The 23,953-nt window shown below is 41.6% G+C and overlaps 2 protein-coding genes and 1 pseudogene across 2 annotated transcripts in view; 2 read left to right on the top strand and 1 right to left on the bottom strand.

The window, feature by feature from the left end:
* Positions 1-985: 985 nt before the first annotated feature.
* LOC129393288 (putative zinc finger protein 705EP) lies at positions 986-8,568 on the top strand. The gene is made up of 5 exons (XM_055093741.2): positions 986-1,144; positions 2,839-2,965; positions 3,742-3,837; positions 4,373-4,455; positions 5,517-8,568. The coding sequence occupies exons 1-5, from the start codon at positions 1,133-1,135 to the stop codon at positions 6,099-6,101; spliced, it is 903 nt and encodes a 300-aa protein (XP_054949716.1). The 5' UTR covers positions 986-1,132; the 3' UTR covers positions 6,102-8,568.
* The window catches only part of LOC130540629 (uncharacterized), a 192,117-nt gene continuing 175,993 nt past the window's right edge, over positions 7,830-23,953 (top strand). The window contains exons 1-4 of the mRNA XM_057299300.2: positions 7,830-7,984; positions 8,720-8,789; positions 9,171-9,266; positions 14,942-15,005. Coding sequence (XP_057155283.1) covers positions 7,830-7,984; positions 8,720-8,789; positions 9,171-9,266; positions 14,942-15,005 — 385 coding nt within the window. The remainder of the gene's footprint in view (positions 7,985-8,719; positions 8,790-9,170; positions 9,267-14,941; positions 15,006-23,953) is intronic.
* LOC130540577 (ubiquitin carboxyl-terminal hydrolase 17-like protein 6) lies at positions 21,057-22,907 on the bottom strand (annotated as a pseudogene).

Below are 23,953 nucleotides of genomic sequence, written 5' to 3'. Positions count from 1 at the left end.
ATTTTAGATACCACTTTAGTAAAATATCAGATTGAGCTGCTAAATTTCTCCCACCCCTACGTCATTTTGTATTTTCTGAGCATCCTAGAGGATTGTGACTGTATGCACAGGAAAGAAACACCAAGACTCAAGGTACTCCTGCTAATTTCTGATGCAGGAGATTTTAAGGGCTAGATTAGCAGGATGGGAGTTTTTACCCTCTAAGTGAAATAAATCCCTCAATTGATTATCCCCATCCTAAAACAGATTTTTTTTTTTTGAGACAGAGTCTCGCTCTGTCGCCCTCGCTGGAATTCAGTGGTGGGATCACGGCTCCCTGTAATCTCTGCCTCCCGGGTCCAAGAGATTCTCCTGCTTCTGCCTCCTGAGTAGCTGGGATTACAGGCAAGCACCACCACACCCAGCTAATTTTTGTATTTTTAGTAGAGATGGGGTTTCACCATGTTGGCCAGGCTAGTCTTGAACCCTTGACCTCAGGTGATCCACTTGCCTTGGCCTCCCAAAGTGCTGGGATTACAGGTGTGAGCCACCGCACTCGACCGTAGAACAGATTCTTACTTGATTATTTCCAAGTTCCAAGGGGATATACAAAAGTCAGAGTTGAGTGAAAGTAAAAGTGGAGTAAGGATTCAGGAGGCTGTGGTGGGTGTTGGAGAAACACTGCTAGGGCATAAACTAGGAGTATAAAATCTGAGAAATCCCAGTGTTTATCTATAGGTGGAAATCATATTCCACATGTGGATGGAGTCAGGGATCCCTGTGTTTTAAAATCAGTGAGGGAATTGAATATCTGGACTTGTGCCAATTAACATACAAAACTCCGTGCTTTTGATGTTCTCATTCACAAGATATCTGTGTTCCTTCTTGGTTAGCAACCATAGTCATAGGCTCCCTAATTTTGACCACAGGAAAAGAGGAGAGGCCTCTGTGTGTTTGTGTCTGTTGGTTAGGCTGTGGTGCAGCTGGTGTCACACTTCAGTGAAAGTCTGGCTTTTCATCACAGGTTGATCTGAAAATTGTGCACAAGACTGGTGTCTCACATGTTCTTTCTCCAACCTCAGCTTTTCTTAGTGCCTAAAGTGTTTGCAAGTGGAAATCCAGAGGAAGACAGAGAGAAACTGAGTTCCTGACAATGCATTCACTAGTGAGTAGGGGATGCCTCTTTCTACTGAAATTATAACCATATTGCTGGCAAATGGGCAGTTTTCTCCAATTTGCATGGGTGTTTCAGTTTTATTATTTTTTTGTTTGTTTTTACTATGTAAAATCCACCCAGCCTGGGTGTTCCAAATGCAATCAGGAGGCTTTCAGGTATCTGGCCTCCAATTAAGTTTTCTCAGGACTCTAGGTTGGGTATCATGTGTCAAAGACTCCTAAATTATCAATATAATTTCTAACATTACACTACTTTATTCCAGCCCCTATTAAGGCTATTTACAAAAAAGATATGAGAGGTTTCATTTATATATTTCTTTTTCTTCTATCCATCCTATAATCTCATAGGGAAATAATTGACCCATTAACTGTACTGTTGGCTGAAATAGACTTAGGATTGTGATGAATGCAGGTGATAGAGATGAGTGAAGAGCAGAACATCACAGCCCAACAATGGGTCTGATGTTCTAGCAGCTGAGTTCAATAAATCCAGTGTGATAGGACTTGGGCAAGAGCTGTGCAGTGTTGAGGGAAAAGAAGAGTTTGATAAAATATATTTGAGCTTTTAAAAACGTTGTGAAAGGACAACTAAAGAAGTCATTATTATTCTTATCCCTATTCATTTTACCTTTTGGTAATTAACCTTTTTGCCTTCTGGTAACTGAAAGTAACATACAAGAAATATAATTATTTAATTATGGTTGCACATTCAGAAGAAGGAATATAGTAGATAAGAGTACAATTTAGGGTTCTGTGGAAATGCTTTATAAGGGCTAGTTAGAAAAAAAACAATGAAGAGGCTTTTTAAATCTTTGAACAAGTGAAGTGACAAGGTAAATTTAAAAGAGAAACAATGATAACTGATGTTTGGATTGCAGAGAGAAAGTTGAGAACAGGAGGCTTCATATCACAGGAATCATCAGACTAAGATTTCCTCAGTATAGCAGCCTCAGCGGTCTTGTCTTGTGCTGCTAGACTGTCTTTAAGCCTTGTCATGAACACCTGAATTATATAACATTAGGGAGACTATATGTATGAATTGAATCCTATATTCTGCATAAAGCTTGTTCAGTTCTGAAGAATGCTGGAGTCTGGGTCATTACTTTCTAACTTTTTAATGAATAAGGGACCAATGACTTATATTTAATAAATATTTGCTAGATAGGAAACATGTTTTCTATTAGTTCATTAGATTATTCAAAACACATCATAGGTCTTTTAAGCATTTGATTGGTGAGAAACCTGTGGTTCATCTAGAGAAATAATTTATTTCATCACAGTCATGCTTAAAAAGTAGTAAATCATGGTTATTTGCCTTGTGACAAATCTGTAATTTACTTGAAATTCATGGTAAGTTTCATTTTATTTATGAATGTTCAAGTGAAAATTCTATAATCAGTTATGTAGAGGTGATTAACACATTACTGAAAAATATCTGGGTTATATTATGCCACACCTCATGCGATATTTCTTTATAGTAAAGTTTAATGGATTCAGAGTGGGTATATCTCTGTGAGTGAATCTGAAATGCAGATACCAGCTTACTACTGAGAATGAACTGGCTGGAACTCAAAACACTGAGCATTCTGCATACCCAGCTTCTAGCTATGTCATCTCAGCCTTCCTCTTCCGGACATTGAAAGGGATTTCTCTGTCTAAACTAAAATGTCTGTGATGTTTTAGAAGAAAGTGACCTTTGAAGATGTAGCTATTGACTTCACCCAGGAAGAGTGGGCCATGATGGACACATCCAAGAGAAAGCTGTACAGAGATGTGATGCTGGAAAATATCAGTCACCTGCTGTCCCTCGGTGAGTCCCTCAACATTCACATACATATGTAGACACACATTCGCTCATTCATTCAATAAGTGTTAGAACAGCTTCCCCATATCTCACTCTAATCTCTTCTCTGCTTCTCTCACAGATCTCATCTGAAAAAAGTTTGAACTCTCTAAATCTATCTGAAATAAATATCTTTCTTTTTATTTTATTTTATTTAGTTTGTCACTCAATTAGAATGTAGTCTTGACAAGGATTTCATGGTTTCTTTGGTACTCAGTCTCTAATACTCATAACAGACCTGGGAACTTGATGAATATTTTCAATGTATTAAATTAAATATTTTCTAAATAACTCTTCTGCTTTAGTCTATGCTTAGGCTGAGACCAATTAGTGAAAACAATAGCAATATCTTTTCCATATAGAACACCAATTATTTTTGTAAATCAAATGATTTTTTTGTTGTGCATGAGAATAATAATAAACACACTGTGCAGAGATTTAATTACTCTCTTTCTGAAAAGATTGTGTATTATGCATTGTGTCTTGGAACTTAGGCATGGACTCAGCATTCATAGGTCCTGACTGTTTTGAATTTCCTTTTCCTGATGGACCTTTGGTTTGGATTTATTTTCTAGTCTCACGTTGGGTCAGAAAAATCCTGGGGAGTTTTCTGTGTTCTAGGTCTTGTGGCCTGAGCTGACCTTCACTGTTTTTATTCTTCCTTGATAGCCTGCCTTACACTTGGTGATAATGCACATTTATTGACAGTGAACTCAAAACACATGTATTCTTTCCACTAACAGGGTACCAGATAAGCAAATCCTATATAATTTTGCAGCTGGAGCAAGGAGAAGAGCTGTGGCGGGAAGGAAGAGAATTTCTTCAAGACCAGAATCCAGGTAAGCAACAGGGTCCTGTGCTCTAATAGGAGGAGGCGCTTTGTCAATGAATAATATCAGTTGAATATTAATTAGTGGTTTTATTAAATGAGTGATAATTTCTAAAATGTAGGTTAGGCTACTGGAGCAGAATTCCTTAGATGTTATTATCATTTTGTTCATGTGTCAGATGCTACTCTTGTGTCCTCTTTTTTTTCTTTTCTTTTAATTTTGGGAAAAGGATAATTCATGTACTTGGCTGGGGTTAAACTTTCATATGCTGACTCTTTTCCTGATACCCCTGTGAAGACTATCCCTCTATTTACCTGCCTGATATCTCATCTTCATTTTAACTCTTTTCACATTTTAATTTTAAAAATCTTTTCTAATTGCTGACACTGTACAATCTATTTCTTCTATTCAAGTAGTTTCTTCATTTGACACACTTGCTACATCTAAGTGTCAATTTTTGAAAAAAGTAAGTGGGCCTTGGGGCTTTTCAAACAATTTTATTACCATAATACCAATGTAACAATTTATTTTTCAATTATTTCAGACAGGGAAAGTGCCCTTAAGAAAACACACATGATATCCATGCATCCTATCACCAGAAAAGATGCATCCGCCAGTATGACAATGGTAAGTTTTATAGCTGTGTACACCACTCATCTAAGTTAAAGACATGGTAATGGGTTAAGTTAGTAATGAAGCACAATCACCTGAGTGTAATTAGGCTGGCATTAAGTGCTTTCTAAGCAAAAAAAAAAAAAATTGGATACTTTGAATTTAGTGAATACATTGACCTGTGTTCTAAACCATAACATGAGATCTCTAAAATAGAACAAGTGCATATACATTGCTCATGCCCAGACATTGAAAGATATTGATATCATCACAGTTATGCAATAACCCTGCAGTTGAGATGTTACAGAAGAGAACATATCTGTGTCTGCAGGAGATAATGTATATGCAAATGTCAATCGAGAAAAATGACAAGACAAGTCTCAATCATTTTAGGAGATTTATTTGCCAAAGTTAAGGACATGCACCCAGGGGACAGGTGTATGCCTTTCTCCAAAGATGATTTTGAAGGCTCTAAATTTAAAGGGGAAAGGGTGGGATATTGAGAAGTACACAATTTTCATGTAAAAGGTGGGTAGAATAAATAGTCATTCATGCATTTTTCTGGCTCAGTGAATCTGGATTTTTTTACATAAGATGACATAAACAAATGAGGCAGAGGAATAATGCAGGAAAGCTGCATTTTACATAAGACAACATAGGCAAAATGGGGCAGGGAAACAATCAGATATGCATTTGTGTCTGGTGAACTGGGGATGACTGCACCTGTAAAGACAAGTTATCAGTTTGCATTGCCATGGTGTAATTTTAACAGCTCATGAGGAATTTCCTCGTGGGCAAACTATGGGGGAGGCATGTAGCTTTTCATCTTGTAGCCATATTATTTAGGAACCAGAAGGGGGAGGCAGGTTTGTGTGACCCAGTTCCCAGCTTGATTTTTCCCTTTGGTTAAATGAGTTTGGGGTCCCAAAATTTAATTTCCTTTCACACAAGAAACATTGGAAAGATTTCAACTGGGGTCTACCACTGAATGTTTGGTCTAGGATTCAAAGGTAGTGAAATGAATATATAGATATATGTGGGTAAACCATTAAGAGCTTTTAATCTTTGTCCCAAAGGAGAACTCTCTCATTCTGGAGGATCCTTTTGAATGTAATGATTCGGGAGAAGATTGCACTCACAGTTCCACAATAATTCAGTGTTTGTTAACTCATAGTGGAAAGAAACCCTATGTCAGCAAACAGTGTGGAAAATCCCTTAGTAATCTTTTGTCCCCTAAACCACATAAACAAATTCATACTAAAGGTAAATCATATCAATGTAATCTATGTGAAAAGGCCTATACTAATTGCTTTCACCTTAGACGGCACAAGATGACTCACACTGGAGAGAGGCCATATGCATGTCATCTATGTAGAAAAGCCTTCACTCAGGGTTCTCACCTTAGAAGACATGAGAAAACTCACACGGGAGAGAGACCATATAAGTGTCATCAATGTGGGAAAGCCTTTATTCAATCCTTTAACCTTCGAAGACATGAGAGAACTCACCTTGGAGAAAAGTGTTATGAATGTGATAACAGTGGGAAAGCCTTTAGTCAAAGCTCTGGCTTTAGAGGAAACAAAATAATTCACACTGGAGAGAAACCACATGCTTGTCTTCTATGTGGGAAGGCCTTCAGTCTGTCTTCCGACCTTAGATGACATGAGAGAACACGCACTGGAGAAAAGCCATATGAATGCCATTTATGTGGGAAAGCCTTCAGTCAATGTACTAATCTTAAATAGCATCAGAAAATTCACCCTGGAGAGAAAATTATAAACTTCTTCAGAACATATTCTGACTTTAGATGACACGGTGTTAGGAATGACGAAGGTCAGGAATGTGGAAGAGACTTCAGCTGTAGTTGTAGCATCTGAACATGCCAAAGGACTAACATTTTGAAGAAATACTGTAATCAACATGGAAGATACTTCAGTTACCTTTATTCTTCAGTCCACGTCAATAAATTCATATGGAAGAGAAATTGTATGACATGTATGTACCAAAGACTTGTTAGTGATCTGAGCATAAATGACATGAGAGAGCTGAAACTGTCAACATAATCAACTAAAAGTCTTCAGCAACAGCTTTAACTTAAAACATGTGGGACTTTCAAGTAGAGAATCTCTAACTCTGCATTCAGTGTGAAAATGTTTTTCTTTGCAACTTATTGTCAAATAACATGAGAAAACTTTACTTGGATGAACCCTTTATTTGTATTTTCTGTGAATAAACATTCAGCCAAGCACCAGGCCTGATGTTCACAAGAAAACACAGTGATAAAATGCTGCTAAAATGGAAAATAAGAGAGGAAAGCCTTTATAAGCTAAATAAGAAGGGAAAGTCTTTCCAAGGGCAATGAATTCTCTTGGAATACCAAATACTTCTTACTGGAGAAGTTATGCAATGAAAAATCATGAGAAATCCTTTCTTCATAGAGCAACACTTGTGGCACATGTGAGATTTCTCACTGGACAAAACACGGTTAGCATCTTGAAAGGAGAAAATTCTTTAGTGGTAATTCATTTCTTAGTTGACATTAAGTTTCTCACATTGAGGAGCTATCAAACTTGAAAATCACTGTGGAGAAACCTGATAGATTTCTCATCAGAAAAGTGAGTCAAGAAGGTGGACCTCTAGAAAAAACTCTTAACACACACTTTAGCAAAATAATTCAGAAATTTGAGGAAATATCTATTCATAAAAATGTGGCATGTCAATGCATAATAGCAAAGTGATCAGGGAATAAATTGAATGCAGAATTATATAAGAAATCTCATTAAACTTTTCCAAAAGATCAATACTTACAAATATTGAAAGAATACAATCTGTTGTTGAAAAAAGTATGTTGGCAAAGTCCTTTTTTCATTTATGCAGTCCTAACAAATCGATTTGCATCTGCACTCCTTGGGTGAGATTCCTGGTTGAGATTCTACCCCAACTTCTGAGTCTCCCCAGTCTTCAACAGCTCTTTCCTCACAGCTCACCTCCCTTTACTTCAACGTCCACTAAAACCACTTGTTTCCATCCACCCCTCGAGTTGACACACTAGGGATCTTCAGCCCCACTTGCTAGATTTCTCAGTGTGTCATTGCATAGATTTAGCAGGGAAATGGAGGCTGTATCAAAGACACCTAGTATATATGCATTTGGGTGTCCCCAGCCCTTGCCTCTGTCTCTGAGCAGTTACCTGGGATCAGAGAATAAGGCAGCTCTTCTCTTCCATCCCTCAGAAGGCTCTTGAAATTTTGTCCCTGGAGCCTCTCTAATTGGAAGTAGCAGTTTATCTCATGACACCCCACATTTTATTCAGGTAAGTCCTGAGTTATTACATAGAGACAGACACAGCTGTGCTCCTTTTACTGCAGTCCAGAAGATAAAACACCAGCATGATAAAACAGCCGAACCTGTCAGCCACCTTGCAAGCCTTTTCTATATTTGATTCAATGTACTTTTCCCGAAGCAAAATGAAAGTTCTCACAGAGGGGCCCTCCTCTGCCTTGTCCTCAGAATTGGAAAATGTATTGTCCGTGAAGGAGCCTCAGTACTGAACCTAAAACTCAAGAGAAAATGTTTCCTGAATATCAAGTGGGATGACTTGAAATTTTGCCAAACAGGCACAATCTTAATACGGTAGGCCTTACTGAGGCTAAATGGCCTTATCCATGGTTGAAATTGACACATCATTATATTAAAAAATCTCCACAAGTGATTGATTTTACTCTGCAGCCAGGGTTTATGTCAAGTGTGAGGATAATGAGCAAGAAATTCAAGCCCTTGGCAAACTGGTTGGAGAGGCAAGGACTGTGTCCAGGCAGAGCTCATATCATTATTTATTGTTTAATCTATTTAATTAAATATGTAATTTACCCACAAACTGTGGCTGACATTATATGTACTCCTGAGCCACATTAAGATGTACTATTTGTGCTGTGAAATTCTATGGGATTTGACAAATGCATGGTGGCAGATCTCCAGCCATTATTAAAGCATAACACAGAATGCTTCTCTTATTCAAGCTCGTCTTCCCTCCACATAGAGGGAATCAATCGACTTTTGTATACTGATTTTTGAATTTTCTTCTTTATTTCCATCTTCTTTAATTAAAGCACAAGATATCGTACTCAATTTCCATTTGATCTTCCAAAAGAAAAGTACTGAATAATCCACACCTGAATTTCAGTGATTCAGACTCAGGTCCACCGCTAAGGCCAAACGTCCTGTGCTGCCACCTCATGGCCGGCAGAGGGCAATGAAACCCATCTTTCCGGCCATGCAGGGCGCATGCGCGGTCGGCCTCCCGCGGCGGGCCGGGTCTCCAGGGAGGACCTGAGTTTTCTTCACCCAAGGTCAGGGAGGCGCCATTGTCCTGGCTTTGGGGCTGGGGCCTCCGGGGAGGTTCCGGTAGGGGCGTTGGAGAGGCCGCTCTTTTTGCAAGGCCCGAGACAGCAGGCCCTGCGCAGGCCGCCCTATTCCGCGCCCTCAGGGCGTCAGTATCCGCCTGAGGCCGGATACCCCCTCTGGGCCCGGATGCCCCCGCTGGGCCCGGAGCATCCTCGGCGCTGCCTTCCCAGAGCCCCGCAGAGGCTGAGGTGGCGCGGAGGCGGACCCGGCTCCGCGAGAAGCGGTGGCAGCGAGGGCTGGAGGACGGGGGCTACGGGGCTCCGGGGCGTCTGGCCTGGGTGGGACTGAGTCCATCCAGGGACTGGGACTCCGGGGTTCTGGTGTAGGTGGATCCGGGCAGGCTCAGGACCAAGTCCCTCTCCTTCCACCAAGGAGCGTCCAGAGGCCGGCGGGAGCTCCAGGTTCACCTCCTCCTCCTCCAGGTGTTTACTTTTCCTTTATTTCTGTGAGGCCAGAAATTGTCGCCATCCTTCACATCGGTGAATCGGGACCCTAACACTCATTACCTCAGGTTTATTGTTATTGCCATTAACAGTGTTGGTGGCATTATCACTAAGATCATCATTGTTGTTATTATTGTCATTCATGATTATTAGCAGGTGTGTTCATCATTTTGTCTCACTATGCATTTTTTTTTTTGGGTGGGGGGATTGGTTTTGTATGACGTTGAATTGAGCTTCTTTAATCTTGACCAGTGTTGTCAGATTTCTGAAGAGCATTCCGGAGGACATCTCCTGCCTTTCAGCACAGCCACATAATTTCGTGGGCACAGGAGAGCACCTAGAATATTCCCCTTTCATTGCACAGCAGCTTTGGGAAACAGTGGCTGCCTGGCTCTGAGATGAGGTAGAAAAGACTGGATACTGGGGCAAGTGTTTGCACCTCCACTGGTGTTTTTATGAAGCTAAGCACACTGTCTCCCACGTAGACTTAGAATAAAATCTGATGGCTCTAAAGGGCCATGGCTGCCCTTCCTGGGACTTCCTGGGAACCTTTAAACCTTCTGTGGTTCCTGGAGTAGGTAGGTTGCCAAGTCTGTGCCTCATATGGTAGCACCAGTCTTTTCTGGGCCAACAAGGGCACTTAGAATGTTTCCAGAAGCTCAGGCATGCTGTCTCTGTTCCTCCCTTCTGGTCAATGGCAATTCACTGGGTCCCTGGCTGACATAGAACATCCTGCAGAAGGTTGGGCTTGGGTGACTTCCTGGCCAGCCTTCCCAGGCAGTCATCTTTGAAAACCTTGAAGAGACTCACAGAGGCCATTCACTGGTATTTCATGACTGCAAGTGGGGTTTCTGGATCCTTGAGTTTACTTAGAATATTTGAATGGCTCTGAATGGCCAAGAAACCCTCCCTGGTCTTAGAAGCTGCCAAAAGCTATTACTCGGCCTCTGAAGAGACTTTTAAATTTTTCCAAGTACATTTGGGCATAGGAAACTTTTCCAGGTCTAGCTGAGCCAGCTCAGGTCGAGTCCTGAAAAACTGGTGAGCATTGGGTGATCTCATCTTACAAAAGAGCAATTGGTGGCAAAGCTGGGTCTCCAGGAGAGCTGTGTGTGTATTTGTCTGTAGAACATGCCTTGTAGTCATCTTTGGTAACTGAACACCATTTGTGAATGGATAAACTATATTCATTGCTGTACAATAATGAAAAATCCATATTAACAATGGCAGTAATAAAAATATGGATATTAACAGGAATAATGATCATCATGATACTAGTACTAATGGTTTTAATACTGATAATAATACTAACCCTATGGACTTGGGACATATAAGGTTTCCATAAGTGGATAATAGGCATAAATATTTGGCTGTGTAGGGTTATTTCAAGTCCCAAAAAGCAAGGATGAACATCTAGAACGAGAAGAAAAACAATCTGGAGGTTAGTATGTGCACACCTGGGGACTCCTGTGTTAACTTCTGGTGTTTCAGCCTAAGAGAGAATGTTAATATAACCCTGGTCCTGGAACACCATGCTGACCAACACCTACCAGCTTTCAGGAGATAAGACAGCTGGCTGATGGGGCAGGGATCCAGAGAAGGCATGGGTCCACACCTGCACATGTTGCCCAGTGGCAGAGTTCATGACAAGCAATAAGCCCCAGGACAATGTCATTCCCAGCCACCTGGCTGTCATCTGCTCTTTCATGGCCCCTCTCTCCTGGTACCTCTAGGCACTGGCATGTCCTCCAGAGGCTGTAGGAGGGCATGATACTCAGTACTCTCCCACCTGCAGGAGGCAAGAAAGATGGAAACAGCTAAATACCATGGCTTCTGGATTTTTTTTGGTGGGCATGGCATATTTTGCATTTGCTTTAATAATGGTGGAACCCAGTCAGTGGCTTGCAATACAGATCTAGATGACTCTGGACACCTGTAGAGATTTTGACAATTTCCAGAAGGTCACAAGTTCTTGGAGGACTTTTTCATGAGTTCTTTGACTGAAAAGGTGGTTCAAAGAGCTTCTATACTGACTTAGAAAATGTTGCAGAGGCCAGGTGCGGTGGCTTATGCCTGTAATCCCAGCACTTTGGGAGGCCAAGGCAGGCGGATCATGAGGTCAGGAGTTTGAGACCAGTCTGACTAACATGGTGAAACCCCCTCTCTACTAAAAATACAAAAATTAGCCGGGCGTGGTGACACACACCTGTAATCCCAGCTACTCAGGAGGCTGAGGCAGGAGAATCGCTTGAACCTGGGAGTCAGAGGTTGCAGCGAGCCAAGATCGTGACACTGGACTCCAGCCTGAGCGACGGAGCGAGACTCTATCTCAAAAATAAAATAAAAATAAATAAATAAATAAATAAATAAAAAGGAAGACAAAAGAAAGTGTTGCAGACACTGGTGAACAGGTAGGCCCTCTCCTGCCACTCCAGGTAAAAGTTTCTTGGCCACAAACGTGATTTAGCAATATCCCTTCATCTTAGGTGGGTAACAGAAAGCTATTCATGACCTATCCAAGCATGGAGAGGAGATTTGACTTAGAAAACTGTTAGGTGGACTAGTTGCTGAAAGAAAGTGCATTCTAGGGCTCACAGGCCTACACATAGAGTTGCTATCACATAAAGCATATGTACGAATTCTTTCTGAGCCCATGGCAAGATGAGGGTGCACTTCATCAGTCTCCTATGCTGGTATGAATAGGTACTTGCCTGAAAAATAAAAGAATAATTCAGGAAGCCCATTCTTCTACAGGACACCAGGCAGTACAGTAGGAGTCCTGGGGTTGCTGTGGTATTTAGGTTTTAAGGTTGTCTTTTAATCATCTTCAGCAAATTCAACAGTCTTCAGGAACATAAAAAAATTATTCAACATTGCATAAAAATGACCACAAATGTATCCATGATAAAGAACTGTACCAATATAATAATAACATTAATAACAATCATAATGGTGATGATATAAATGTCAGTTTAATGAAGAGAGTAATAAAAAAGCAGATATTTAAGAACATATTCCTGTAAGCCTGTGACAATGTTCCCATACGAGCCCTCATGTTATTGATTAGATGGAGAAGCTTAGGGCTACATCTTGAAATATCTTCTGTGTTGGCAAAGAAGAGTGGCAGTAGGGAGAATAATTCTGAGCCACATGAGAGCATGGGCAAAAGTGGAGATATCTGTGCCATGTGGAAATACATTACAAATGGACTATGGCAAAGGGTCTGGCCAGAGTCTTGCCTGACACACGTCGTACAAAAGCCTTCAGTAGTTCACCTCAAGAAATAGCTGGTCCAGGCTGTAGATGAGAGGCACTGGGCAGACAGAACCACACCCACCTCCTGAGTCTCAGAAGTCTGGTGTGCATCGAACATTAAGCCCCTAGCCTACTGAGACTTCACCTCCCAGCTGGTCTTCTACCATCTGATTCTTGAGCCCCATCACGTTAGTGTCATCTCCATACTGGAATTGCCAATAATGTCTGACAGAGGGTTTTACCTTGGGTACTTGGTACCAGCAATGTATGAAATACCAGAAGGGAGGCTCTAGGGCTTCCATAGAAGACACATTCTAAAGTTACTCAGGTGATCAAATGGTCATCTCAGAGATTTTCAGTAGAACTGCAGCATTTTGTCGATACCTGAGTGAATGCAGAAAATATCCAGAGGCACGGGCATTCTAGGAAGCTCCCTGTGTAAATAAAATACAAGGAATATCTACTTCTGGGCTCAAAAGCTAACTCAGAGAAAAAAAAAGTGAGATGCTGGCAGAAGGCAAATAACTCCACTTCAGTTCCCAAGAGAAAAATGGTTCTGTAACCTCTGAGTTTATTTAGAAAAATTTTGGAGCCTCAGGAAGACCCAGTATATCATTCCTGATGTTTCCAGGACAGATTGGACTGCTTAGGCCTTTGGGAATATTCTAAGTCCTCTCAGGTTTCCATGGGAGACTGTAACTCTACTCCTAGAGCTCACACCACCCCCGAGCAAGCTCATTGTTTTCTAAATATTCCAAGAAAGCCCATCCAGGGTATGCCTGTATTGGTGAGTTTCACTTTGGACTGGCAGGAGAAGACTGAGAATGATACATCCTGAGTTCACTTGGTAAAGGTAAGGGAGCCAAGAAGTCCAGATCTGGAGAGCACCTGCAACACCAGATGGCAGAAGGACAGTAAGGAGGTAAAGTCAGCTATGGAGTTGGAGCTTCATGTTTACTGCATGTAGGATTCTGAGTTCCAGGACTGATGGGCTGGTGGGGATCAGAGACGTGTCTTCCTTGCAGGGAGCCAGGCCAAACCAGCCATCTGGTTGCATTACTGAAAGCTTTTGTGTGCCCAGTGGTGGGCAGGACACAAATCACAGTCCCTTCACCTCTGGCTGGTAGTTCTTGATGAGAGAGGTTTGCACACAAATGTTGATATTAGCCCATGGTCTCCTGCGGCTTGCTTTTCTTTCACCTGCTGTTTTTGATGTTTGCCATCATGGAACACATTTCATAGAGAAATTCTTTGACTCTGACTCCAAATTACACAAGGAGGACACAATTTGTGAAGTTTTCATATATTTAGGGGAAGCTCCACATTAATTTTTGTATCCTTATGTTTATATTGTCACCAGTATTAAAATTCATACTATTTAGGTCATTGAGTTCATTATCATGATTATTATTTTTCATTTATAATTTCTTTTTATTGATTAATTTTTGTGGCAGCTGTTATATAACAATCACTAGAGTTTCCCTATTCATGAAAGATATCCAAGTTAATGGAGGTAACTAGGAGTGTTACTTTACAGGTATGTAAATACAGATAATTGTGGCTGGACTGTGGCTATATTGTCTGGTGTCCCTTTGAGGGTGAAGCCTCTTGTATTATTCTAAGTGACCTCTGGAGAAAGCAACTGTCTCATAATTGCAGGGACGACTTGAGAAGGCATCCTGAGCCTATGCAGAAATGCAGAAACACTTCCATGATCTAAACAACCTATGTGAAGGCCTGAAAGCCAAAGCAAGATCCTCTTATTACAAAGCTGTCCAACAAAAAGTTTTCCAAGTAACACTGGAGGTCCATCAGTCACTCTTCCTGGTCTGGAAATGCCAGAAATGTCCTCCTTGGTCCTTCTGAGAGTCAAGATCTTTTCAAAATCACCTCAGGAGCCACAGAACCACTCCATCCTACCTGAAATTGCAGGATGACTCTTCTTTTGACCAGAATCTCAAAAATATATTCGTTGATAGTTTTGATTCCTGGGAGCCGCCATTGCTTGCAAAAGATGTGCCAGAGACTAGACATTTTCTGTCTCCTCACTTGTCTGGGGAAGACTGAAGTTTTACAGAAACACAGAGATGGGAATCTGACCCTCTGAGCAGCCTCAGGATTTTCTAAGTCTTCCAAGCAGAGTGGAAATACTGGTGAGGATCCATTGCACCCCCTAATGGTCTGGAATCACATAGGATGATGCTTTCAAACAACTGTAGGTGGAGATACATTTTCTGAGATATTCCAAGGAGGAGGGACACAATTGGACCAGATGTTAGAAGGACAGCTGAGCATTAAGTGCCTATGTAGTGTTTGCAGCTTAGTGTCCCATGCAGAAGGGGAATCTGGGCCCTGGTGTTAGAATTCAGTGTAATTCTGGGTTCCTGCTTTCCTTCCAGGAAATCCCACTTCCAACTGGATGTCTGGATGAACTACTGAAAGCTGCTGAGTGTCCTGCAGCAGGTGAGCTGTGGCCAGAGCCCAAGGATGAAGGGGGCTCCTTCACTCTGTGACTGTGAAGAGGGAGCCTGAGGTGTAGCAGGCCCAGGCCCCAGAAGTATGGAAAAAAATGAGGTAGGGAGGGAGGGGACCTCAGGAGAAGACTGAGGTCTACAGAATCCCAGGGTCAAGGGGATGGTGCAGTGTCCCGGCACTATCCTTGATGTTCCAAGAGGGGTGAGAATCCATCTCCTGAGTAAAAACTTCACATGGGATGAGGAGGGGAGAAGTGAACAGAGAGGAAGCAGGGAAGGCCAAGACAGCGACCAGCCTTACAGCAATTTTAACCAGAAAGGGACACAGACCCTGGACCCCATCACAGGAGTGCAGGCCTAGGACTGTCTCCAGGTGATGCATAGCTCCCTTGTCAGGTTAGTGGGTTCAGGGATTGTGACGTCTGCAGGGGTGTGGAAGGCTGGGCAACGGGAGCAGCTTACTGGGCTGGACCAGAAATACTGAACTTCTTTTCCATCAGTGAAATCCACTTCTGGGTCAGAAAAAACTGCAAGTTCTAGAGGGGCAGGGCCTAGGAGGAGGTCAGGTCCTGAGCCTTCCTGGTTTGACCCCCTCCCACCCCCTGTGTTTCTGGGTCTGTCCTCACTTCCACCCAGCGGATCCTGAGTCTCTTCCTTTGAGTCCCTGTGAGTGTGTTGTGTGCAGTGGGGCCGGGCTGCTTCATCCACTGCACATTAAATGTTTCCAATACATTCCGGCCAAAGCTTAGAGTTGTCAGACCACTGACTTTGAATGTTGACCTGGTTCCTTGTGGAACAGAGTAATAGCTATTGAAGTTTAAAGTCACTTTCCTGCGTGGATGGTGAAGAGGCAGCCTGTTCAGGCATAACTGCCCTCAGGCCTGGAGGGCTGTGGAGGTCACCGTTGGCGGTGGGTGGATCCGGAACCTCTGTGGCTCTAGACTTTCAACTATTTCATTTTTTCTTTTGTAGTTTTTGTTTGTTGCTTGCTTTTTTACAATGGGAACTAGAATGTAAGATGCCAAACTCAGCCTGTGGGGAACATGGATTTTCACAACAGCAACCACAGAACGTGGTTTCCATTTCTATTCCCTGTTCATGTGGGAGGCAGAGAAGGAAATCAGGTGCTCAGTTCCAGGGACATCGCAGGACTAGGACATGTGCAGTGAGGGTGGAAGGCAGAGGCATTGCTTTAGGAGAATAGAATTACTGCATGCACTCACATATGTATGTATATGGATGTATGTACACAAACATGCATATTTATAGATTCTGTTCTCCCTCTCTCTATATAATTTTCTTTATTTCACACTTGATATGATTTCTAAATTTAAATACCTTTGAGACAAACGTGAATTGTGAAGAGATTTAAAAATGTCAGTGAAAAATGGAATTAACAATAAAAATATAAATATAAACTTTATTTCTCAATATAAGCTCTACTGAGGTCCAGACACTCCATTAAGCGATGATCCCAGCCATTCATTCCATTGCTAAAGAACTGAGGTTAATGGGAATTTAACCGTGTCAATGCAGTCTTCTATTATTAACTAAAGAAAAATGGGTGCCCTTTACAGTTATTTTAAGATTAGGGAAAAAAGGTCAGAAGAAACCAAATCAGGACTGTAATGTTGATGCCTAATAGTTTCCCATGAAAACTCTTGCAAAATTACCCATGTTTGATGAGAGGAAGGAACAGAAGTGTTGTTGTGGTGCAGAGGGACTCTCTAGTGAAGCTTTACAGGGCGCTTTTCTGCAAAAGTATTTGCTGATTTTCTCTAAGAACTCTCCTAGTAAGCAGATGTTATGGTGCTTTGATCTTACAGAAAGTCAACCAGCAAAATGCCTTGAGCATCCCCAAAACCTCCATGGCTTTTGCTTTTGAGAAGTTTGCTTTTGCTTTGACTGGACCACTTCTACCTCTTGGTAGCCATTGCTTGAATTGTGCTTTGTCTTCAGGATCTTATTGATAAAGCCAGTTTCACTCCCTGTTATAATTCTTCAAAATAATGCTTCAGGATCTGATTCCGCTTGCTCAAAATAGTTACTAATAGCTCTGCTTTTGTCCACTGCTGATCTAGGCACAAGGGTATTTGGGACTCATCAAATGTAAAATTTCTCAACTTTCACGTTATAGTCAGTATTGTGTAAGCTGAACCAATTGAGATGCCTGTGGTGTTGGCTATAGTATCTCTTGTTAATTGTCAATCCTCCTCAATTAGGGCATAGAAACGATTTTTTTTCTCAAAAATTGGTATGGATGTCCCTCCTCTGTTGACTTCATCTTCAACATTGTATTATCTCTTCTTAGAATAAGGTATCCATTTGTAAATGACTGATTCTTCAGGTCATTTTTCCCATACACTTTTCATAAAGAATAATTTATTTCACCATTTTTTGTACCCCAGCTTCACCGTAAATTTGATGTTTGTTCTTGCTTCAGGTTTGACAGAATTCATGTTGCTGCCATAGAGGGGCTCTTTTCAAACTGATGTCTTAAATCTTGTTCAGATATGTTAAAACAGGGCCAGGCACGGTGGCTTATGCCTGTAATCCGTGCATTTTGGAAGTTTAGACAAAATCAAGTTGTTTAAAATTTTATTTTATTTCATTTTAAGTTCTGGGATACATGTGCAGGATGTGCAGGTTTGTTACATAGGTAAATGTGTGCCATGGTGGTTTGCTGTACCTATCAACCCATCACCTAGGTATTCAGCCCACATGCATTAGCTATTTATCCTGATGCATTCCCTCCCCACTCACACCCAGACAGGCTCCAGTGTGTGTTGTTCCCCTCCCTGTGTCTATGTTCTCTCATTTTTCATCTCTCACTTATTAAGTGAGAACATGTGTATTTGGTTTTCTGTTCCTGCATTAGTTTGCTGAGAATAATGACTTCCAGCTTCATCCATGTCCCTGCAAAAGACATGATCTAATTCCTTTTTATGGCTGCATAGTATTCCATGGTGTATATGTATCACAGTTTCTGTGCCCAGTCTATCATTGATGGGCATTTGGGTTGATTCTATGTCTTTGCTATTGTGAATAGTGCTGCAATGAACATACGCATGCATGTATCTTTATGATACAAGAATTTATATTCCTTTGAGTATATATCCAGTAATGGGATTGCTGGGTGAAATGGTATTTCTGATTCTAGGTCTTTGAAAAATCACTACAGTCTTCCACAGTGGTTGAACTAGCTTACATTCGCACCAACAGTGTAAAAGTGTTCCTATTTCCCCACAGTCTCACCAGCATCTGTTGCTTTTTGACTTTTTAATAATCACCATTCTGACCGGCATGAGATGGTATCTCACTGCGGTTTTGATTTGTATTTCTCTAATGATCAGTAATGTTGGGCTTTTTTTTCATGTTTGTTGGCTGCACAAATGTCTTCTTTTGAGAAGTGTCTGTTCATGTCCTTTGCCCACTTTTGAAATTTTTAAATTTTTATATTTTAAGACAGAGTCTTGCTCTGTCACTCAGGGTGGAGTTCAGTGGCACAATCTCGGGTCACTGCAACCTCTGCCTCCCAGATTCAGGCAATTCTTCTCTCTCAGGCTCTTGAGTAGTTAGGATTACAGGTCCGCACCACTACATCTGGCTAATTTATTGTATTTTCAGTAGAGACGTGGTTTCACCAGCTTGGCCAGGCTGATCTTGAATTCCTGGCCTCAAGTTATCTGCCCACTTCACCCTCCCAAACTGCTGGGATTACAGGCATGAGCCACTGTACCCAGCTTTTGCCCACTTTTATATGGGGTTGGATTTTTTACAGTTTTGGGTTTTACATTTAAGTCTTTAATCCATTTTCAGTTCATTTTTGTATAAGGTATAAGGAAGGGGTACAGCTTCAGTTTTCTGCATATGTCTAGCCAGTTTTTCAAGCACCATTTATTATTAAATAGGGAATCCTTTCCCCATTGCTTGTTTTCATCAAAAATAAAATGGTTGTAGATGTGCAGTCTTATTTCTGATATATCTATTCCATTCCATTGGTCTATGTGTCTGTTTTGTACCACTACCATGCTGTTGGGTTACTGTAGCCTTGTAATATAGTTTGAAGTTAGGTAGCATGATGCCTCTAACTTTGTTATTTTACCTTAGGATTGTCCTGGGTATATGGGCTCTTTTTTCATTCCATATGAATTTTGAAGTAGTTTTTTCTAATTTTGTAAAGAATGTCCATGGTAGTTTATGGGAATAGCATTGAATCTATGAATTACTTTGGGAAGTATGGCATTTTCATGATATTGATTCTTCTTACCCATGAGCATGGAATGTTTTTCCATTTGTTTGTGTCCTCTCTTATTTCCTTGAGTAGTGGTTTGTAGTTCTCCTTGAAGAGGTCCTTCACTTGCCTTGCTAGCTGTGTTCCTAGGTATTTTGTACTCCTTCCAGCAATTGTAAATGGGAACTCATTTGTGATTTGGCTCTCTTCTTGTCTATTGTTGGTGTATAAGAATGCTTGTGATTTTTGCACATTGATTTTGTATCTTGAGACTTTACTGAAGTGGCTTATAAGCTTAAGAATCTTTTGGGCTGAGATGATGGGATTTTATAGATGTAGGATCATGTCATCTGCAAACAAAGACAGTTCAACTTCCTCTTTTACTATTTGAATATGCTTTATTTCTTTCTCTTGCCTGATTGCCTTGGCCAGAACTTCCAGTACTATATTGAGTAGGAGTGGTGAGAGAGGGCATCCTTGCCTTGTGCCAAATTTCACACGGATTGCTTCCAGCTTTTGCCTATTCAATATGATATTGGCTGTGGGTTTGTCAAAAATGGCTCTTATTATTTTGAGATATGTTCCATCAATACCTACTTTCATGAGGTTTTTAACATAAAGGAATGTTGAATTTTATCAAAGATCTTTTCTGAGTCCACTGAAATAATCATGGGGTTTTTGTCTTTAGTTCGGTTTACATGGTGAATTACATTTATTGATTTGTGTATGTTGAACCAGCCTTGCACCAAAGGGATGAAGCTGACTTGATCTTGGTGGATAAGCTTTTCGATATGTTGCTGGATTTGGTTTGCCACTATTATATCGAGAATTTTTGCATCAAAGTTTATCAGAAATATTAAACTAAAGTCTAGTAAATACATTGAAAATAATAACAGACTGATTAAAAGACTAAATAATATGAATCATAAGTGTTCTCACAGCTGATTTATAGAGTAAATGCATTGTCAAACCAAATGAGCTTGGCCAGAAACTGTATAGAGTCTGAGATGTTGTCTGAACTTCCAGTTACTCATTGTGAGGTGGAACTGCAATAACTATATGTGGTGCAAAATTTCATGTTGATGGAAGCTGAGATGTCCTGCAGTCTCAGAGGGACAGAATTCTGATGTATCTCCCTTTGGCCTATGAGGAATGAAGATTTAGGCCCTGAGGGTTTTGTCAAAATTTATAAGATGTAAGAAATGGGGACGTCTTTAGGCCATGAGGCAAGGCCTAGAGGTGTAAAGAAAACAGCTTCTGACCCAGGGCTCATGAAGTCAGCATAGTGTCAGAGGCGATGGTGGAGTGAGCATAGTATGGTCTTTGGAACCATTCCTTCCCCATATTTCTTCATAGGCCAGGTATGCGCAACCAGGGGGCATCTCGGGCCTGATGAGCAGAGTCCTGAAGAGACAAAGGGGCAATCCTGAGGAAGAGACTTGACAGGGAGGAAGGAGCCACCATTTTCACTACTGAGAAAACTCCTCCTCCCTAGTAAACCATAGGATTTTCCTTGGTCTCAGTGAGAGTTTTCCCGAGTGAAGAGAAAAGAGAGAGAAAGGGACTGATGTGTTATCTGTTTCCACCACCTGAAGTGATTCTGAAACTTTGGGGGACAGGAGAATTATTTTCAGAATCATGAGCAATCCAGATGCCATGGTTACACATGAGAGACTGGAAGTTCTTATCTCTGGGGGGTAGGCACTAGGCATTGATATTCGTTAAAGCTCATTGACTGATTACAAAGTGAGACAAATAAATACTCTGCTGCAAGATTTATTCATGGCATTTTATTTCACACACAATTCACTTGTCTTCAGCACAAAGAGCTCTTGGTTCCCTGCCTATGGACACACTGTAACTGGGTGTTCCAAATTCATTCTTCTGGATGTAAAAGAGGACATAGGCCTGTTCACTCAAAGGAGAAGTGATACCAGAGGAGTGACCTTGGCATCATCCATTTTATACCACTGGCCTTCTTGAGTTTGACAGAGGAGAAGTAATGTCTGTTGTGACAACTCCACCCGGTGAAGACGAGAACAGCATACAGGACATAGACAAGAGGTCCTGTGTTCTGCTGAGACATGTATGGCTGCATGTCAAGGCACTCAGGATATTGCACATTCATGGCAAGTTTGTTGCCTGTGACATCAGAGAATCTCTTCAATACAAGGATGAGGACCTTGGCAGAAGTGTGTAAAGTTAACGTCTTGGAGGCAGGCGCCTTCTGGAGACAAAGACCACAATGATAGGCATTCTCTCCATTGAGTTCTTCGGGCTTCACCAACTGTTCCTAAGCTTGCTTGACACTCTGAGCTGCCTGGATATCCAGGGCGATATCCAGGTAAGGATCAAAGGTGTCTGAAATGCCATGGAAGTAGAGAAACTTGATTTGAGATCTCTAGTACCCTCCAAATATTTGGTGGATAAGGGTGGTGTCCTTGGAGTGATGATCTACCTGATTGTCCCCGGGAAGGCATGCCTTTCTCATGGCATCCACAGTGAACATGAGAAATTCATGGGCATCTTCCTGCTTGCCTCTATGGAAGCCAGCAGCCAATGCCTGTGAGGGCTGGATGACATGGCCAGGATGGTGGAGGTGCCCGTGTGATGTGAGCTTCCATAGTACAGAGCATGCAGCACTTGTGACGATGACACGTTTGAGAGAGCTCCCAGGACAGCATGTATTTGGCAAGGGGCAGTGTGTATGTCACGCACTGCAGGGAAGCATTCAAGTAGCAGGTATTTCCCATATTCTGGAGACCAGCTCCCACCGTAGAAGGTCTCCTGCTACTCAGAGGAATCTTCTCCCTGGGAGCAAGCTGTCTTGCCACAGGAGACAAATCGCCACAGAGGTCGACACGGGTCTCAGATGAGAGTGGTGACTTCTCAGGGAGAGAAGTCTGCTGGATTTCAGCAAAAGCTGCATCTGGCCGAGAAGATGTGAGTTTCGAAAAGTGGTTGCACTGCCACTCATCTCCCAAGTAGAGTGAGTCATCCTCCAAGTTGCCTGGAACAAGGATCACAAGGTTTTTCTGCTGGGACCGCAGGTTGCAGAAAGACACTACCTCTACCAAGAGAGTCTTCAAATAACGAGTTCTCTGGCCGAATCAGCCCTTACATAACTCACCCCCCACAACAGCGAACACCCCACCCACACATCAGGTGCACGATAAACCAACCAAATATCAGCACTCAAATAAGGAATGAGTCACACGGTGTGTCCCCTTGCATCGGTGGGAATTCAAAAGACACAACCCACATCATGACTTCTAGAACACCTGAATCAAATTACTCCTCAGGATGATAGGCACATATAATATGAGTGTAACCGGGTTGGGACAGTGGCCACACAGTTGCCTTATTTTAGGTAAAACAATGTCAGGGAAGATATCTTTACCTATGAAACCGTGTGAGTATGTGTGATTGTGTGCGTGTGTGTGTGTGTGTGTGTTTGTGCTGGGATGTACTTCCGAGTATGTGCTTTTGGCAGATACCATCATTCTTTCAGCAATGGAAGGAGAAGAAGTCGAAAGTGTACTTTCTGACCTGAGAATAGTCAATGAAGTATGGTAATTAGCACAGCGCATTTTTTCCCTCAATAAAAAAGGAGAGATCCTTGGAATCAAACAGACCTTCCAGCGATAACCTTTCCATGTTCAGCCTATTGATTCTATATCCAAGTGAAATTACCTTCCAGGGGAGAACAAGACAAGTCTTTGCATGAAATGCTCTTGTGGAAGCTAGATTGCCAAATAATAAAGCATCAAGTGGTAGAAACACGCACTGAAGTTTGAAGAGATACTCAGTGCACAAAGTAGAGTGTGAAAGACTTTGGGGAAATCATGCAATCACCGAGAGACTAATTGATGACATTCCGCAAATTTATGTTTGCCAGAAAAGAGAGATGGTCATGACATTGTATAGTGAGTGGTTTCAGACGTGCGACGGCAGTTTAAGAAAACATGAAACAAAAAACTTGAGAAATCAGAAGGTATCCCAACTATAACCTTTGGTTTATTAAAGAATTGATGAAAATAAAAACAACGTATCTCACAGCATGGGTGATAATATTTTCATACGTATGTGATAATGGATCAACATTTGATAGAGATGAAATGAAAAGTTCTAAATTTGAAAAAAGCAAACACCGAAAATTACACCGTAGAAAAGCCCGGGTGACGGGAGTGAGGCCCTATCTCAAGAAGAAAACATCGGAGAGATTTAAAAACAGGGAGTGAAACCGAGGATAGCATAACATTGTTATTACTGGCCCTTGTTTCAGTGGGAAAAGGCAAAAATAAGCCGTGTGTCTCCTGGATTCTCGCATCAATGGTTCAGGATCTGAGACGTTGCCTCCATTTCCAGTTACGCATTGTATGGTGGAATTGCAGTTAGCACATTTGGTGCAAAAATTTTAATGCTGACGAAAATGGACATGTTCCCTGAACTAAGAGGGACAGAATTTGGGTGTGTCTCCAGGCTCTCTGGCATACCAGGAATGAAGATCCTGGCTCCAGGGATTTTCCCAAAATGTCTTAGACAGTAAGCAACAGGGCAGAATTGAGGCCCGGCGCCAAGGCCTCGAGGTGTAAAGAAACAGCCGTGGCCTCAGGGCCCATGAAATTAGGATGATTTTAAGTAGGATGGTGGAATGAGAGGACTGTGACCTTTGGCCCCTTTCTTTCCCTTGTCTTTTCATG

This window comes from Pan paniscus, chromosome 9, assembly GCF_029289425.2.
Source record: "Pan paniscus chromosome 9, NHGRI_mPanPan1-v2.0_pri, whole genome shotgun sequence".
Lineage (NCBI taxonomy): Eukaryota > Metazoa > Chordata > Mammalia > Primates > Hominidae > Pan > Pan paniscus.
The sequence above is the reverse complement of the archived record's forward strand: the minus strand, read 5'-3'. Positions and strand labels throughout refer to the sequence as shown.

Excerpts from the sequence above, each read along its gene's own strand:
- LOC129393288 (XM_055093741.2), top strand. Across the intron at positions 2,966-3,741 it reads CAGTCACCTGCTGTCCCTCG|GGTACCAGATAAGCAAATCC; the intron begins GTGAGTCCCTCA and ends TTCCACTAACAG. Across the intron at positions 4,456-5,516 it reads CATCCGCCAGTATGACAATG|GAGAACTCTCTCATTCTGGA; the intron begins GTAAGTTTTATA and ends TTTGTCCCAAAG.